General features: G+C 39.1%; 1 protein-coding gene across 1 annotated transcript in view; it reads left to right on the forward strand.

Annotated features, from left to right (window-relative positions):
• The window catches only part of LOC128698826 (transport and golgi organization 4), a 178007-nt gene that overhangs the window by 73412 nt on the left and 84715 nt on the right, over positions 1-19880 (forward strand). The window contains exon 2 of the mRNA XM_070097659.1: positions 17882-18062. Coding sequence (XP_069953760.1) covers positions 18017-18062 — 46 coding nt within the window. The 5' untranslated portion in view covers positions 17882-18016. The remainder of the gene's footprint in view (positions 1-17881; positions 18063-19880) is intronic.

The following is a 19880-nucleotide window of genomic DNA, read 5'->3' on the forward strand; positions in this document are numbered from 1 at the left end:
ATCGTCGGTCATGAAAAGAGACCCAGAACTCACGTGGAGGTGGCTGCTTTTCGAGAATGCAGGCCTCTACACCTTTCATAGTGGACGGTGTACAGGCCTGGTGGGCGAGACGTCGTCACAATAAAATATAATCATCTGCACTGTGTGCCATGTTTACCTACTACGTGTGTACTCTGTATTATCGTGGTGACTGATTCCGAGGACTCTGCTTAGATGACTGTCTCTCAAACCTTAAAGATAATAAGTTCCTTGGTTTAGTCGAATTAAAGCAGATAACCTTTATAAATGTCACAAAGACTGCATGTCACCTGCACACCACTAATCAATGACATTTTTACCCTCAAAACTGGAATTTATATATATATATATATATATATATATATATATATATATATATATATATATATATATATATATATATATATATATATATATATTATATATATATATATATTATATATATATATATTATATATATATATATATTATATATATATATATATATATATATATATATATATTATATATATATATATATATTATATATATATATATTATATATATATAATATATATATATATATATATATATATATATATATATATATATATATATATATATCCCTCTTAGTGTATATACGAGTACACTGTTGCTGTCAGTGTATATACATCAAAAGAAATCTCTACAAAACATAAACAAATGCTTCCTTAGAGGACAAGATCCTTTATTCACTTATCATGTACCATCAAGTCCCTTACTAATGAGGATGTAATTCTTCCTGTCACTAATACCCACATCCTCAAGATTAATGGTTTATCTCTCTTTTATATCTTAGGATCAAATTCTTCGCTTGTATTTCCAACTGTTTTTTGACGCATTTATCAGTCCAGTCACTTACGCAACTTTATCTTTGACTTCCCGTCTACTGGCATCCAAGTTTATGTTTTTTTTCTAAGACGAGAGATAAATCATTATTCACATTTTTTTGGTCGTAATATTAACCAAGATACGAGAAGGGAATTTAGTACCTTACAAGATGTGATTTCTTGATGGTATGTGGTCTAATAATGGGTTTTGTCGCATGACGCGCAGGGCAACGTGTAAACAGAGAAGTGTCTGTCAGATTACCTGCAGTCCAGCTTGTTAGTTAACAGGTTTGATTGTGGCTACAGTCGCAGGCTCTGACGGAGGTAGATGAGTGAGAATCCGGGATGTGTGTGTGTGTGTGAAGTAGGAAGACTGTGTTTTGGTGGTGGCGACGCTGGTGGTGATGATTAGGGTGGTGATAGTCAGGGTGGTGATAGTCAGGGTGGTGATAGTCAGGGTGGTGATAGTCAGGATGGTGATAGTCAGGATGGTGATAGTCAGGATGGTGATAGAGTGGTGATAGCTCACGGGTCTGCATTTGGAATGTTTTTAATTTTTAATTTTTTATTCATGGTTGCGATCTTACACATTTTTGGGCTGCTGATTGTAAGTATATAAACCATTTTGTTCTATCACGTAAGGATTTTGAATAAAATACAAATTAATGATAAAAATGTGAATTTTTAATAAATTGTTAATTTATTAACATTAGGCAAGAAATCATGGAAAAGCACATTCTGTTAGTATTAAGAACATATGAATTCCAAATCAACATGAATCAAAACAAATGGTTTTATTAAAAAATATGTTCTTAATGGTTACCAACACACTGAATCAAAGAAAGGAGGAGCTAGAGACAAGTAACTGTGCACTTTCTTTTGGAAGGTTAAGGTCTCTCACCAAGTCATTGAGCTCAACTTGGCTGAAGGGTTTGGGATCGTCATTTGTTGGTGGTTCATAGTCTACTTCCATCTTCTTAGAATCACTGGTATCAGACTCTGATGAAATTTGTCATATCTCAGGTGGCACGGGTACAGGAATATATTCAGAGTGTGGAACAGACCTTATTACCGAAGGAATATTTGGGTATATTATGCGATCTTTAGTCTTCTTGTTGAATCCAGCTACTTTAGCCATACAAAAGTATCAGTCATCATCGTGGTTCATCTGCTCCCGTCATACCATTGGTACTCCAAAGGGCATATTTGGAGCTTACTGATGCAACTCTTGCAAGCTTTGTGTGGTGCAGATGGTTTGTCCTGGTCTCCAAGTTTGCAGCCAAAATAAGCAAAGTAACAGCACTTGAAAGGAGTAGTAATGTTGCCCCGGGAATCTGAAGGCGTGAAATGCCCGCAGATATAGCAAAATATGTCTGGTGAATTTATGCAGCCTCTAGACATATTAGTAATGTCAAAATAACGAAAAATATATTAGATTTAACATTTAAGTCAATACAAAGTATTTTAATTGGTAATATACCACTTTCTCATTTATTTATGTTATACGACAAGAGAAAAGTAACGTTTCCGTGTAACTTGGCAACCTGATGTGACAGAGATGAGTATATAACACAGTGAATCACTGTTTTCCATATATATACTGAGAAAGATACCATAGAGTCAGTGAGAATAATCATGTAGACCAGTGTAGTCAGGGTGGTGATAGTCAGGGTGGTGATAGTCAGGGTGGTGATAGGGTGGTGATAGTCAGGGTGGTGATAATCAGGGTGGTGATAGTCAGGGTGGTGATAGTCAGGGTGGTGATAGTCAGGGTGGTGATAGTCAGGGTGGTGATAGTCAGGGTGGTGATAGTCAGGGTGGTGATAGTGTGGTGATAGTCAGCGTGGTGATAGTCAGAGTGGCGTTAGTCAGGGTGGTGATAAAATGGTGATAGTCAGGGTAGTGATAGTCAGGGTGGTGATAGAGTGGCGTTAGTCAGGGTGGTGATAGTCAGGGTGGTGATAGTCAGGGTGGTGATAGCGTGGTGATAGAGTGGCGATAGTCAGGGTGGTGATAGTCAGGGCGGTGATAATCAGGGTGGTGGTGCCAAACTGAAACATAAACACAATGATGTGATCTTTTATTGACAACGTTTCGCCCACACATTAGGCTTTATCAATACACAAACAGATATACCTGGGTAAAGAGTACATGAGTATACATGGGAGGTGGAGAATGTTGGGTATATCTGGAATATACCTGAAGAGGGTATCGGGAGTCAACCCCCCCCCCCGCGGCCTGGTCTGAGACCAGGTAGAGTGTCATTTACCACTTATCTCCGTGCAAGCACTAAACCCCGGCTGTTTCGGTTGTGAACCGAACACTGTACCACTGAGCTACGGGTCTAAAACATTTCCATAGCGCAGATCAGTGCTTATTATAAGTAATATCAATTTTGTATCTGAATACACAAACAAATCTTGGTTAAATTTAACATTGTAGTATGATAACCTGTGTTAAATTAAGGAATATAGCTGAAGAACATACATAGTGGCTGTTAATCATTCCTCTCGTGGTCACGAATGATTGTGTAACATTTAACTGATAAAAACCCTTGTGGTTTAGCGCTTCTTTCTGATTATACGAGACAGTATTTGTTATAGCAAACGAAGTTATCGATGTAAATAATGAGTATCAATATAAATATTTTTTTCTTATCTTGTTAAACCTCAGTAAATGTTTAGCTAATTTAAGTTCAAAGTACTTTTGCAGAGTCATATATATATATATATATATATATATATATATATATATATATATATATATATATATATATATATATATATATATATATATATATATATATGCAATAAGATCACAGTAAACAGGTGATATCATAGTTCCTTGATAATGTGAGAAGTCACGAAAGCGCTTGGAATTTCTCTATTCTTTCACAGTGGTTGTTTTGCATATTCTGAAATCACTATTTACTGTGATTTTATATATATATATATATATATATATATATATATATATATATATATATATATATATATATATATATATATATATATATATACCCAGTGTATGGTAAAAAATTTCCAAAATGCTTGCTGGAAGATGGAACATTTTAATAATTCTGTAACACTAAAATTCTACGTTATAGATGTTCCAGCAGATCAAATAGCGGAGTGAAGGAGAGGGAGATGCACGATCCGTGTACTTCAAACAGTAGGTGAATGTCAGAAATGAATCTGGTATTCTCTCCGTTAATAGGTCAAGGGAAGGGGTGAGACGGAAGGGGAAAGGGGGACAAACAGTGGGAGGAAGAGATAAGGGAGATATAAGGTGACAGAGTGGAAGGGTTTGTGGAAATTCAGGAATGTTAGAGATGAATCTCTCTAACTAATGTTTACGATGAACCTAACTAATGTTTAAGATGAACCTAATTAATGTTCAAGATGAACCTAATTAATGTTCAAGATGAAGCTAGCTAATGTTCAAGATGAACCTAACTAATGTTCAAGATGAACCTAATTAATGTTCAAGATGAACCTAATTAATGTTCAAGATGAAGCTAGCTAATGTTCAAGATGAAGCTAGCTAATGTTCAAGATGAACCTAACTAATGTTCAAGATGAACCTAATTAATGTTCAAGATGAACCTAATTAATGTTCAAGATGAAGCTAGCTAATGTTCAAGATGAAGCTAGCTAATGTTCAAGATGAACCTAACTAATGTTCAAGATGAACCTAACTAATGTTCAAGATGAACCTAACTAATGTTCAAGATGAACCTAACTAATGTTCAAGATGAACCTAATTAATGTTCATGATGAACCTAACTAATGTTCAAGATGAACCTAACTAATGTTCAAGATGAACCTAATTAATGTTCAAGATGAACCTAATTAATGTTCATGATGAACCTAACTAATGTTCAAGATGAAGCTAGCTAATGTTCAAGATGAACCTAATTATTGTTCAAGATGAACCTAACTAATGTTCAAAATGAACCTAACTGATGTTCAAAACCTAACTAATGTTCAAGATGAACCTAACTAATGTTCAAGACAACGCTACGTATTCCATTCACAATGACATAACGAAAATTTTGTTTACGAATAACTCAATAGTAATAACTCAAAACTACTGTAAGTTATGTATAGAGAACACGGACCAGGATATAGACTCTCTCTCTCTCTCTCTCACTCTCTCTCTCTCTCTCTCACACACACACACACACACACACACACACACACACACACACACACAGGACCTCTGCCCAGTCCTTCAGACTACAGTCTACCTCTGTAAAATACTCATTATAATAATTATTTTAATTCCTGAATCAGTTATCATTTTGTACCTAGCTAACAGAAGGTTGAAGCTCAGTTCCTGAACCCATTATTCCCTCTGAAGTCTTTTGACTACTTCCCACAGGATGTGACTGGAGTGACTGTCTCCCGCAGGACAGGTAAGAGGATGACTACTGGTCCACAGGATGGTTATGGAGTGACTACCGGTCGAAAAATCTTTAATCCCTAAACCTGAGGACTTAAGTAACCTCTCAGCATATGTACAGCGAGAGGCACACAATAAATAAATAAATAAATATATATATATATATATATATATATATATATATATATATATATATATATATATATATATATATATATATATATATATATATGTGTGTGTGTGTGTGTGTGTGTGCTTGTGTATGTGTGTACTCACCTATTTGTGGTTGCAGCGGTCGAGTCCTAGCTCCTGTGTGTGTGTGTGTGTGTGTGTGTGTACATATAAAACAGGACTCGTAGGACCTCGGAGGATGAGGGGGTCACTCAGGAACTGACAAGAGAGTGAGTCCCTCTGGGGGTTCCTGGAAGTCACTGAAACGGGAAAAATAGAGAAGAAATACCTTAGAACTTAATATCAGCGCTTCCTGGTGTTCCGGTACAGAAAGAAATATGTTGAAAATTATCATCATATAACTTTGAATGAAGGGCATACATGGTATACCTTTGAGGGAAGAACTCACATGGTATACCTTTGAGGGAAGAACTCACTTGGTATACCTTTGAGGGAAGAACTCACATGGTATATCTTCACATAAGAGCTCACATGGTATACCTTGAAGGGAGAGCTCACATGGTATACCTTGAAGGGAGAGCTCACATGGTATACCTTGAAGGGAGAGCTCACATGGTATACCTTTGAAAGAAAAGCTCCACGTGAAGTGCAACTAGTTTTTATAAGAGAAATATTTCGCTCTTAAACGAGTCATTATTAGGACAAGGTTTCGCTCATAGAGGAGTCTCGTATTGACACAACTTTTCGCTCTTACGTCGGTCTTTATTAAGATAACATTTCGTTAAAGAAAAAAGTCGTGTAAAAATCGGATCATACCAACATTTTTGATAATACCGATACCAGTATCCAGTTTTCAGCCGATACCAATACCGATACTTATATATATATATAATTTATAAATTATAATGACTATGTTCAATATATATATAAGGGAATGTTTATTGAACAATGGATATTTAAGTGTGGTTAATGATATTTTTAAAAGTATCGGCATTTTTTTCACCTACATCATTAAAATGACCGATACCCGCCGATACCGATACTCTCTAATACTTATCAGAAATAGATTTTTTTGACTTATGTTTGTGATATGTCTTTACTGCCCTTAATTTACATAGTCATTATAGATTCATTCTGCAGATTCAGTATCATGATGACCTAATCAAGGATATCCGTGGAATTCCTCGGCAGGATTTGGTTCCCTGGGGAACCAGCCAGGCGACAATAATATAACACGCAACAGGTCGTGTGACGCTACTAGCTGTGGGTGACAAGGCACGCCAGAGCAAAACCTTCATTCGAGATGTTTCGCTCATTTCTGAGCTTTATCAAGTGCTGGTTGTGTGTGTGTGTGTGTGTGTGTGTGTGTGTGTGTGTGTGTGTGTGTGTGTGTGTGTGTGTGTGTGTGTGTGTGTGTGTGTGTGTGTTCTCACCTATTTGTGGTTGCAGGTGTCGAATCACAGTTTCTGGTCCCGTCTCTACGTTGGTCGCTACTAGGTCCACTCTCTCCCTGTTCCAAGAGCTTTATCCCACCTCTTCTTAAAGCAATGTATGGATCCTGCCTCCACTACATCACTCTCCAGTGTGTGTGTGTGTGTGTGTGTGTGTGTGTGTGTGTGTGTGTGTGTGTGTGTGTGTACACCCCGGGTATTGTCACCATGTTTGGAAGCTACACCATCACCATGACTGGCAATGTTATTGTGAAGATTACCCCAATGTTCCCTCTTCAGGAAAGAGGTGGCGTGAGAAAACGTGTTTGTCACTCGGAACACTCAGTCACCGCCAGAACGTATCATTTCGAACGTTGTGGATTACTTCTGGGAAATTAATGTCCTGATTATCGTAGTGTAACCTGTTCAAACAAGGCAGCAGTCCTTCTAGGTACGTATACTTCTGTACGTATTAGACTTCTGGTAGTTGATCTAGCGTTTGTATACATTGTCAGGGGTTTTCCAGGGACTGATTGCCAGAGGGGAAGGAAATACTTCCTTAAGAAGAAACACTGAAAGTATGGTGAAAACTTGGTATGTCTTACCGAAACGTGTAAAAAACAAATTGGTTTCACTATGGATTCGTTTCGGTCCTGGAATTCTTAAGTACTTAAGTTGCTGAAATTTACGACGTTTCCAACTTGGACCATTATCCTGCAGAAAGGTTTTTTGTGTTCCACATTACTGTTTGCTCTAGAGAAAAGTTGTTTACCTGTTAACAGGTTGTCTTCGAGGTTGTCTTCAAGGTTGTCCTTGAAATGTGTCCTTGGCATTGTACTAAAAATAACCTTGAAGTTGAACTTGCAAATTCCTTTACCCTAGCATGTGTAATTGGACCATCCTGCGAGATGGTAATTTCAAAATAACAGTGACTCCAGCTGACCAGGAAGGAAGCCTCTAAGACTCTCTTAATTGGTAAACCCCGAAGTAAACTGTTAGACGATAAAACTCACTTCCCTGCTGAAATCTGTCAGCTCAGGCAGGTGCACTTCACTACCTCGTTTAAACTCATTCTCAGTGAAGGAACATGACAGGGAAACATACCTGGGTTTTGCGCTCCCATACTTCAGCAGTCACACTGCGTGTGGTATCGGTACACTCTTAATATATATATATTATTATTATTATTATTATTATTATTATTATCACACTGGCCGATTCCCACCAAGGCAGGGTGACCCGAAAAAGAAAAACTTTCACCATCATTCACTCCATCACTGTCTTGCCAGAAGGGTGCTTTACACTACAGTTTTTAAACTGCAACATTAACACCCTTCCTTCAGAGTGCAGGCACTGTACTTCCCATCTCCAGGACTCAAGTCCGGCCTGCCGGTTTCCCTGAACCCCTTCATAAATGTTACTTTGCTCACACTCCAACAGCACGTCAAGTATTAAAAACCATTTGTCTCCATTCACTCCTATCAAACACGCTCACGCATGCCTGCTGGAAGTCCAATCCCCTCGCACACAAAACCTCCTTTACCCCCTCCCTCCAACCTTTCCTAGGCCGACCCCTACCCCGCCTTCCTTCCACTACAGACTGATACACTCTTGAAGTCACTCTGTTTCGCTTCATTCTCTCTACATGTCCGAACCACCTCAACAACCCTTCCTCAGCCCTCTGGACAACAGTTTTGGTAATCCCGCACCTCTTCCTAACTTCCAAACTACGAATTCTCTGCATTATATTCACACCACACATTGCCCTCAGACATGATATCTCCACTGCCTCTATATATATATAAATATATATATAAATATATATATATATATATATATATATATATATATATATATATATATATATATATATATATATATATATATATATATATACTTCGTCCAGCTCCCCGGTGGTGGGCCTCTTGCCCGGGATACTGCAGGTATTTCCTCTTTGGATCGCAACGTCTCCGATTCTACTGGAACGAATCACGGAACGGGATGGGGTTTAAACCCATTGCAAGTGAGTCCTAAACTCAAAGGCCATTGCGTTAACCACTAGACCAGCTGCTCTAATAAGATTCACCCAATTAGGTATATTTCTTTACACCAGAGGGAGGTTAGCATGGGCCACTACTGTGACCACAAATGCTGGTTTTTACAAATGAATCCCCACATCCCCACACCATAGTGGCTGTGTTGTGCTCTAGCTCAAGTCCTCTCAAAGCCGCCATCATAATTCAATATTGGAAGGAAATTATAACATGGCGCCAGGCATGATAGCCTCGATGTGATCTGGCAAGTCATCTGTTATCTGCTTTTCTAATGTGTCCTTATGACTCAGGGAATCGTAATAACACGATTGCAAGCAAAGCCACGGAATGGGTGGGGGTTAGAACTCATGGCAATTAAGTAGTAAAACTCCAGGCTTTGAGAGGTCTTGAGCTAGAGTTCGTCACGGCCACACTGGTGGGAGAATCCTCTGTATAAACTTGCTAACCTCCCTATGGTGTATAAATATACCTAGTTGGATGACTCTTATTGTAGCCAGCTGGCCCAGTGGCTTACGCACTGGCCTGGAGTTCTACGACTCACTCGCCATGGGTTTTAACACCACCCATTCCGTAATTTGTGTTATTATATGCAAATTCACTATATCTCGTGTTCTGAGTCAGTGCCTCACTAAATTCACATCCTTTTCACAAATCCCCTTAACTACCCGTCCAATCCTTCCCTAAATGTCCCATCTCTTGGCCCTCCTTCAGTTCCAACACCTTCTACCACTGTTCTGATATTCTACAAAGGTAAGAGAGCCTTTTCCTTTCCCACCTCCCCTTTAAAGGAAATTTAAATTCTGAGAGGGACTGTCCCCTGGCTGCTACCGGGGCACAGGTACTAGGTACGTGGGGAGGTTAGTTGATGGTGTTGCTTAGTGCCCAGGGGCAGCGTTGGAGAAAGCTGCTTAAGGAGACGGGAAGACTGGAGGACGGAAGACTGGAGGACGGAAGACTGGAGGACGGAAGACGGGAGGACGGAAGACGGGAGGACGGGAAGGTTGGAGGACAGGAGATTAGAGGACGGGAAGACTGGAGGACGGGAAGACTGAAGGACAGGAAGACTGGAGGACGGGAAGACTGAAGGACAAGAAGATTGGAGGACGGGAAGACTGGAGGACGGGAAGACTGGAGGACGGGAAGACTGGAGGACGGGAAGACTGGAGGACGGGAAGACTGGAGGACGGGAAGACTGGAGGACGGGAAGACTGGAGGACGGGAAGACTGGAGGATACGCAGCACTACTCATCGACTAGGTGAACAATCCTGTCAAGAGAAGACCTTGATGCTGGTGACGGAAACTGATCCAAGGAATTACAGCTATGTTTGACTTCCAAGAGTCGAACCAGATTACTTTCCAGTCCACAGACGTTGTAAGCTGCACGAGTTTAGCGCTTCCCATGACTACAATATGTAACTTTCTATAGGAAACTGAAGCTTTGCTATAACTAATGCTTCCTTTTCGTTTTATTAGTGATAATAAGAATTTTTTGTTCAAGATTGTATGCCTAATTGTGCTATTTACGACAACTATAGGAAGAAATTAAAGAAAAAATTTAGTGGAATTTAGTATTTTTTTTTTTTACGAAATGACTTAAATTTCCGTAACAATGGTGAGCTGGGTCTGACAGAGACACTTTGTGACCTCTGTAATTCTGATTTTTTTTTTTGCGCTGCCGCTCATGTGATGAACTGCGGGCGCACATATATTAGACGACGCAAGTAAATACTACGCAGTACACGTACGCTCTCTCTCTCTCTCTCTCTCTCTCTCTCTCTCTCTCTCTCTCTCTCTCTCTCTCTCTCTCTCTCTCTCTCTCTCTCTCTTTCTCTCTCTCTTTTACACAGGGTTTGACAAGGTTATGTTAGGGATCCCTAGCTTTATTCACAAGCTGTTTACAAGCTATGGATTCCTAATTTTATTGACAAGCTAAAAGCTGTTACCTACATCAGCTCTCTCTCTCTCTCTCTCTCTCTCTCTCTTGATCAGGGATTCTCAACTTTATCTGCACCATTAACCTCCCTCGGCTTGATACATTGCTCCATTTACCCCTTTACTTTCATACAAAAAAAATATCACCATCATAATGGGGCAGAAAAACAAGGTCAGAAAAAAAAATGAAATTATTCAGGTTTTGCATAAAAAATAACAAAAATATTTACCCCTTGCCATGTAATTTTTTACCCCAAGGGGGTAATTTACCCCTGGTTGAGAATCAGAAGTTTTCAGTAGACAGACTCGGTCTGGGCTGCTAAGTACTCTCTTTCCATGTACTCCCATGTACTCTTTCACTAGTTTACAGGGATAAGAAGGAACTGAGAGAGAGAGAGAGAGAGAGAGAGAGAGAGAGAGAGAGAGAGAGAGAGAGAGGAAAGAGAGACAGAAGCAACAAACTAACCTATTATGTACAAACTCGAGACTGACATGTAGGGATATAATGGACGTGTTTGTAATTGAGGAAATATGGGAGTAAGGGGATCAGTAGGGAGGGGAGAGGCAGGCGAGGAGGTAGGAGTCGAGTGATTAGCGGAGGTAATGTGAGGTGACTGGTGCCTACACCTTCACCTCTCATTACCTCTACCACCACACTACTCACCCTCTCACTACTTCAAATAAAATAATGAATAAAATAGCAAATAACGGGGACAGTGAATATTACTATTCTACTCAAACACAGTTTATTATTAAGTCTTTGTATAATAATATATTTGGGAACAGTAGAACATTACTGGAGTTTAGATAAATTGGGATGGTGCATATAAGCAGTGAGATAAGGAATACAATCAACTTGACGGAACAGAATATAATCTACAATATAGTTCAGAGGAGTGTTCACCACAGGAACTAAGCCACGCACTAGCCACAGGTCCCAAGACCTACACAGCGCGAGTACTGCTCCAAGCCAGTACTCTGCCCAGTGTCTCCAACACAGAGCCCCGACAGATCAGAGCTCTGCTTGACTCTCCCTGCTCAGAGCTCTGCACACAACAGCAGCTCCGCTCGAAGCCCTTCCTCAGCTCCCTCTTCCACGTGTGCACACCATGGGGTGTGCACACGTGTTTCGACCTGACGCCGAGATCTGGTGCCGTCAAGACCAAAAGACCTCAAACTTTCACGATCATCAATTGTCTGTGGGATTAAAGCCAACTCTCAGTCTATATACACTGACAGACACACACACACACACACACACACACACACACACACACACACACACACACACACACACACACACAGCTCAGGAAGCAGGGAGAGAGAGGACCCAGTAGCTATCAGTGAAGAGGCGGGGCCAGGAGCTGAGTCTCGACCCCTGCAACCACAATTAGGTGAGTACACACACACACACACACACACACACACACACACACACACACACACACACACACACACACACACATACACTCACTTCAAAGTGTATATACACTGACAGACACACACACTTCAAAGTGTATATACACTGACACACACACTTCAAAGTGTATATACACTGACAGACACACTTCAAAGTGTATATACACTGACAGACACACTTCAAAGTGTATATACACTGACACACACACTTCAAAGTGTATATACACTGACACACACACTTCAAAGTGTATATACACTGACAGACACACTTCAAAGTGTATATACACTGACAGACACACTTCAAAGTGTATATACACTGACAGACACACACACGTCAAAGTGTATATACACTGACAGACACACACGTCAAAGTGTATATACACTGACAGACACACACACGTCAAAGTGTATATACACTGACAGACACACAAACACGTCAAAGTGTATATACACTGACAGACACACACACGTCAAAGTGTATGTACACTGACAGACACACACACGTCAAAGTGTATGTACACTGACAGACACACACACGTCAAAGTGTATGTACACTGACAGACACACACGTCAAAGTGTATATACACTGACAGACACACACACGTCAAAGTGTATGTACACTGACAGACACACACACCAAGGTGTATACGTCACTGTCACATGTCTGCTGGTCGTGCGTAAGACGCATCAATGTCAAGTACGTAAAATCTTTACTCAGTATTGATGACTGTATCCTCAATGAACATCAATCAATGATACTATACAACGTAAGTGAGTTGCCAGACAACATTTTCCCCACAAAATAATTTCGTTTTTATATCTATAATTTGGTTGTATTTTTTAATCGTGCTTTTTTATGGGCATGGAGGGAGGCATTATTTATTGTTAGATAAGGTAAATTATTTTTTATGGCATGGAAATTAAAAAAAAATGGTGAGAAATGCAGTGAAAAAAATAGTGGGATAGGACACATTATACCTCTAGGAGTGACGTGAGTACTATTGGTGAATGGCTCTTGATCCAGTGAATTGGAGTTACCTTCCTTTACCTTGGATCAGATATAATTACCTCCCGGTCCCCAGGCGCTGTTTGGCTCCTACGGACTTAGAGCTTTTCGATAAAAATAATAATAATGGCAGCGACCGCTGGCAACCATGTCAGTGACGTCACATGAGTCATCCATTTGACTAGGGCTGCCAACTCATCATGAATTTGCGAAATTTTATTTTAATAAATGATCATGACCACGCTCTCAAATCACCAGCAAAACTAGATCAGTAGAGGAGTAAGTGCATCCTGTGTCAGTGCACAATATAGGAAGGCAGAAATACAAATTAAATTAGAAGATATGTGTGGAGAAAATGGAGAAGGATGGCAGGTCTGCTCAATGAAGCTCTCGATTGCGTCATATTATGTTTACTAATATCGCGTGGAGTGGCTGGGATGACGCAACGTGACGCAAGGTGACGCAACGTGGCGATGGAGAGGTGAGCTTGCTTGCATGCATGAACTTTTCCGTCATGATCTTAGACTGGTCATTGACACTTTATGTTAGAGAAGTTAGATTTTATCTTATATATATATATATATATATATATATATATATATATATATATATATATATATATATATAATGTCGTGCCGAATAGGCAGAACTTGCTATCTTGGCTTAAATAGCAAGGTTCATCTTGCCATATAGGACAAGTGAAAATTTGTGTATGCAATAATTTCGCCAAAATCATTCTGAACGTAACGAAAAAATTATATTTCACTGTGTTTGTTTAGTATTAAATTACTGTAAACAAATCTAAAATATATTTAGTTGGGTTAGGCTAAAATAAATTGCTCTTGTTATAATAAGGTTAGGCAAGTTTTCTAAGATTCTTTTGGTGCAAAATTATAAATTTTTACATTAACTTTAATGAAAAAAATATATCTTTAAACGTGTAAGAGAACATTTTAGAAAGGACTTAATTTTAAATGAGTTCTTGCTAATTGATCAGTTTTACATATTCGGCACGACATATATATATATATATATATATATATATATATATATATATATATATATATATATATATATATATATATATATATATAATTTTCAATGTAGAATCTACATATTAATCCTAAAAAGGAAATTTGAGAAATATTCAATTATCAGGGCAGATTGACCTAGTTGATCAATTCGGCATAAGAGAGAGAGAGAGAGAGAGAGAGAGAGAGAGAGACAGACAGACAGAGAAAGCTACCCACTAACTGTTCTAGAAACGTCCACGGGAAAATCTGCAGAATGATAGCCCTCAAGGAAGGTTCCGTGACGCTGGTAAGGGGCTCTTGATCTAGGGAATTGGATCTGTGCTCCGGTTCCCTAAATTGAGCGTGAATGCCTTCCAACCCCCCACCCTCACAGGCGCTGTATAATCCCCTACGGGTTTAGCGCTCCTCAATAATAATAATAATAATAATAATATAGGATAACAGAGGCACTCCAAAACTGGGTCATCCCTAGACTGGAGGCTGACGCTTAAGATATCTGGCTGCAATAGGATATCTGGCTTCGGGAAGCTATCCGGCTTTACGAAGCTATCCGGCTCCAGAAACTAGTTATCCTTGGCCACGGACTGACATGAAAATTAACCTGATGAGAGAAAGTCCAACCTACCCAAGGTGGTCCATGGCCTGGTCGGCAACACTCTCGCCTCACACTCTGGGTGTCCGTGTTTGGATCCCCAAAAGGGTGGAAACATTGGGCCTGCTTCCTTACACCTGTTGTTCCTGCTCACCTAGCAAGCAAGTAGGTACGTGGGTGCTAGTCCACTGGCATGGGTGGCATCCTGGGGGACCCCAATAGAAATAAGACAGTCCCTCGATGACTCACTGACTTCCTTGGACTAACCTGGGTGGCTAACCCTCCATGTTAAAAATCCCAACAAAATCTTACCTCCCCACACTCCAACCCACCCCCCACACCAACCCATTTTTCCCGTACCAACCCACCCCATGTGAATCTCCCCAGCTTATCACTTTCCTTATTACGACTGTAAATCTACAGGACGTAATAACGGAACTCACGCACCCTCAAGGCACTTCCTCTCTGTCTTGGATCCTACCCTCGTTTCGCTCCCTCGTTTCGCACAATCAGATCTCCTTGACGTTTATGCCTCTTCATCCAGTTGATGTTTCCGTCTTGTGACCGGAAAGGGGCTTATAATGGATAAGACACCACTCTATATAGAACTTCATCTAGATTTGATTCGGCTTTACACAGAGCGAAACGTTGTTATTAAAGCTCTGCGAAGAGCAAAACGACGTATATATTAATTTTTGGGGGTTTCGCCGGTCTTTCTACTTTACGGCAATGCCTGCCATCGAAGTAAATCCGCAACTAAGTTACTTAGAAAGTAAGCTAGTAAATAATTATGTATGTAACTAACTTACTTAGAAATTAGTAAAGTTAACACTGGCCTGGAGTTTTCCGTCTCACTCGCCACGGGTTCAAAGCCCACCCGTTCCGTGGTTTGCTAGCTAGTAAGTAAATATGTACAAAGCTAAGTAACTAAGTCAAGCAAGTAACTTAGAAATTAAGGAAACTAGGTAGTAAGTATCTATCTATAAAACTAAGCAGGCTTAGCAAAGTTTCTCATCTAACAGAAGAGGCCTACTGAGCAGGCAAAATGTTGCAACAGTAAGAATATGTGTTGCATATGTGTCTGGTAATTGTAAGGCCGCATCTAGAACTGCAATGGTAGCTAGGAGGCTTCTAGCTGCACCTAGACGCTCTTCTAGGAATGCCAGGAGTCCGGCACAAATAGTAGGCGTACTAATAGATCTAACCCAAGAATACTGACTTTATGATGAATAAGAATATGGTAAATTGTAGTTAGTTCATGTGTAAATAGTGCTCTGAGTTCGACCTTGTTCTTGATCAGCCAGGCTGTTGGTGTTCGTCTTGACCTGCTGGAGGCAGTCTAAAGAATTGGGATTGGGATGTAGGAATAGAGGAGTAGGAATAGGGTACAAGGAATGGGGAAGAAAGAGTGGGGGAGAAAGAGTGGGGGGAAGGAATGGGGAAGAAGGAATGGGGAAGAAAGAATGGGGGAGAAGGAATAGGGAATTAAGAGTTTTTCTTGATTCACTCTCTCTCTCTCCCTCTCCCTCTCTCTCTCTCTCTCTCTCTCTCTCTCTCTCTCTCTCTCTCTCTCTCTCTCTCTCTCTCTCTCTCTCTCTCTCTCTCTCTCTCTCTAAGCTCGAGTAGAAAGCAGAGCTGTGTAGCCCATACGGGTTTAAAGCCCTTTTCAATACAATACAAAAGATAATGACACAAACAATTATAACAATAATAATAAAAGAAAGTCACCTTTAAAATATATTAAAAAAAATATATTAAAAATATATTAAAAATATATTAAATATATTAAATATATTAAAAAAATATATTAAAAAAGTGTAAATCTAAATCTACTTGTAAATTCAACAGCGTAAAAAAAAGGGTAGAATTTAACTAGAATAAATTTATCATCGTAATTAGAAGGAAAAAAAGGTTTGGCTAGAATATGTGTAATATGTGTAATATGTGTAATATGTGTAATATGTGTAATATGTGTAATATGTGTAATATGTGTAATATGTGTAATATGTATATGTGTAATATGTGTGATAATATGTGTAATATGTATGTGTAATGTGTGTGATAATGTGTAATATGTATAATATGTGTAATATGTGTAATAATGTGTAATAATGTGTAATAATGTGTGTAATGTGTAATATGTGTAATATGTGTAATAATATGTGTAATATGTGTAATAATATGTGTAATATGTGTAATATGTGTGATAATGTGTAATATGTATAATATGTGTAATATGTGTGATAATGTGTAATATGTATATGTGTAATATGTATAATATGTGTAATAATGTGTAATAATGTGTAATAATGTGTAATGTGTAATAATATGTGTAATGTGTAATATGTGTAATATGTGTAATATGTGTAATATGTGTAATAATGTGTAATATGTGTAATATGTGTAATATGTATAATAATATGTGTAAAATGTGTAATATGTGTAATATGTAATATGTGTAACAATATGTGTAATAATGTGTAACAATATGTGTAATATGTAGGAAATTTTATTTTTCCCCTGAATAAACGAATAAAACTTACCGACATATTTATCTATTTATATATAATTTCATTATTATTATAATTAGTAGTAGTAGCACTTTGGGATTATCATTATTATTGTTAATATTGTCATTAATAATAATAATATTATTATTATTATTATTACTGCTACTACTACTACTACTACTACTACTAATAATAATAATAATAATAATAATAATAATAATAATAAAAATAATCTGGGACTATCATTATTGTAATAGTTATTGTAAAAAAAATTTTATTATTATTATTATTATTATTATTATTATTATCTTCATGACAAAATGCTAAACCTTGGGGAATCGATCCAAGGAAAGGAGCTCAAGTTTCTGTGATCAAGAGCCCTTCACCGACGTCAAGAGTGAAGCATAATTGTCCCTGTGGGGACAATTATCTTAAACCAAAATGAAGTTCGGATACATACTAATTTCTTTAGGAAAAAAAAATGAATGACAATCTTTCCAGACGTAAACAATCCGTCAGCTGAGAGATGACGTGTGAGTGACGTCACAGTGGGAGGCCGAAATGTAAACATACCATAAGCTGAGGGGATCTATGACGTTGTGAGTGACGAAACAGTTGCGCAGCCAATCAGCTGAGATGCAGAAACCAGTGTTAAGTACGACTAACCACAGACAAGGTCAAGGTAAGGTGGTTACAACTACGCAGAAATCCATAGGTGTGGTTGCCGTGGGGAAGGGTCGAGTCTCGGCTCCCGGTCCTCTCTACTTTTCAGTCTCTCACCAGATATCACACTTAAATTCTCGACCTCTTGTACCCTGTTACACCTATTCTAAAAATTTTGTGTATAGGATCCGCCTCTCCTACTCTCTGATCTAGATTTCGTTATATTCCTAAGAGTGAATAGGTACTTTCTGATCCAGATTTTGTAACACCCTTCAGAGTGAAGAGGTACTTTCTGATCCAGATTTCGTAACACCCTTCAGAGCGAAGAGGTACTTTCTGATCCAGATTTCGTAACACCCTTCAGAGCGAAGAGGTACTTTCTGATCCAGATTTCGTAACACCCTTCAGAGCGAAGAGGTACTTTCTGATCCAGATTTCGTAACACCCTTCAGAGCGAAGAGGTACTTTCTGATCCAGATTTCGTAACACCCTTCAGAGCGAAGAGGTACTTTCTGATCCAGATTTCCTAACACCCTTCAGAGCGAAGAGGTACTTTCTGATATCACTGTGATTCATTTGTGTCTTTTATCATCAACGTTCCCTTGTACCCGATTCTTTTCCTTCATACAGTATATCTCTGTCAGCTCATACAAGTCTAGCATTTATCACTGTATGACCCACTGCGTCTCTCTGGTGAATGTTGCTTTTTACACAGCCGGCTTCCACAGAGGTAAGGAGATTCAAGAAGAAACCCATTCATCCTCAATCATGTAATAGCTGTCTAGCCAGAAGTATTAAAACATTACAGTTCAGATGACCTTCCTAGCGTCGACAACCTCAGTCATCCCTCAGAGTGCAAGCACTGTGCTTTCCACCTCCACATATTAATAATAGTAATAATATAGTCTCCATGGGGAAATGGTACAGAATTCTTCCTTCGTAAGCCTGTCGTAAGAGGCGACTAAAATGCCGGGAGTAAGTTGCTAGTAACCCCTTCTTCTGTTTAAAAGAGAAACTTTCGTTTTTCTTTTTTTTGTCACCCTGCCTCAGTGGGATACGGCCGGTTTGTTGAAGAAAATAGTCTAGAGAGGCTCATTTACAAACAACCACTTATAAAAACATAGTGGATAATTAGTACCTCAAATCTACCCATCTTATACACATATATTAGCATCAGTATCACAGGCTAATCATTTCATCATTCTAAATTCCTCTTGGAATCTACTCCCTTAGACTTCACCTCTTGCAGTTGAATTACCGTATTTTTCGGCATATACGACTCACGAGCATATAAGACGCACCCCGAATTTTGGCAGGCATATTCTGGAGGAAAAAAAATCCTGATCGATACTCAGACAAAAACTGGTCCAAAACGCTTCACATATGGCTGGAGCAGGTATGGGGAGAAACGTAGGCGATGTTTCCTTATACCTATTGCCCCTAAGTCACCTAAGCAGTAAGTAGGTACCCTGGCGTAAGCTAACTATTGCAAGTTGCGTGCCATAGATAGGGTGGTAGCATACCTTAGATCTGGGTATTGCAACGCCACATATAGGTGAGTACATATAGGTGAGTACACACACACACACACACACACACACACACACACACACACACACACACACACACACACATACACATACACACACACTCACACACACAACAACATCAGAGCCCAAGGAAAGCCGAGAAGGGAAAATGACAGGCCACTGAGCCCAAGTACATTAGCCAGTGAAACTGATGAAAGGAAAGCTGCAGTGGAGGAAACCAAATTAAATGAGGGGATACACAGGGATATGCAGTGAGAGAATGAAAGGGTGAGGTCAGTCTTTGTGTA

This window comes from Cherax quadricarinatus, chromosome 59, assembly GCF_038502225.1.
Source record: "Cherax quadricarinatus isolate ZL_2023a chromosome 59, ASM3850222v1, whole genome shotgun sequence".
In the NCBI taxonomy this organism is placed as follows: Eukaryota; Metazoa; Arthropoda; class Malacostraca; order Decapoda; family Parastacidae; genus Cherax; species Cherax quadricarinatus.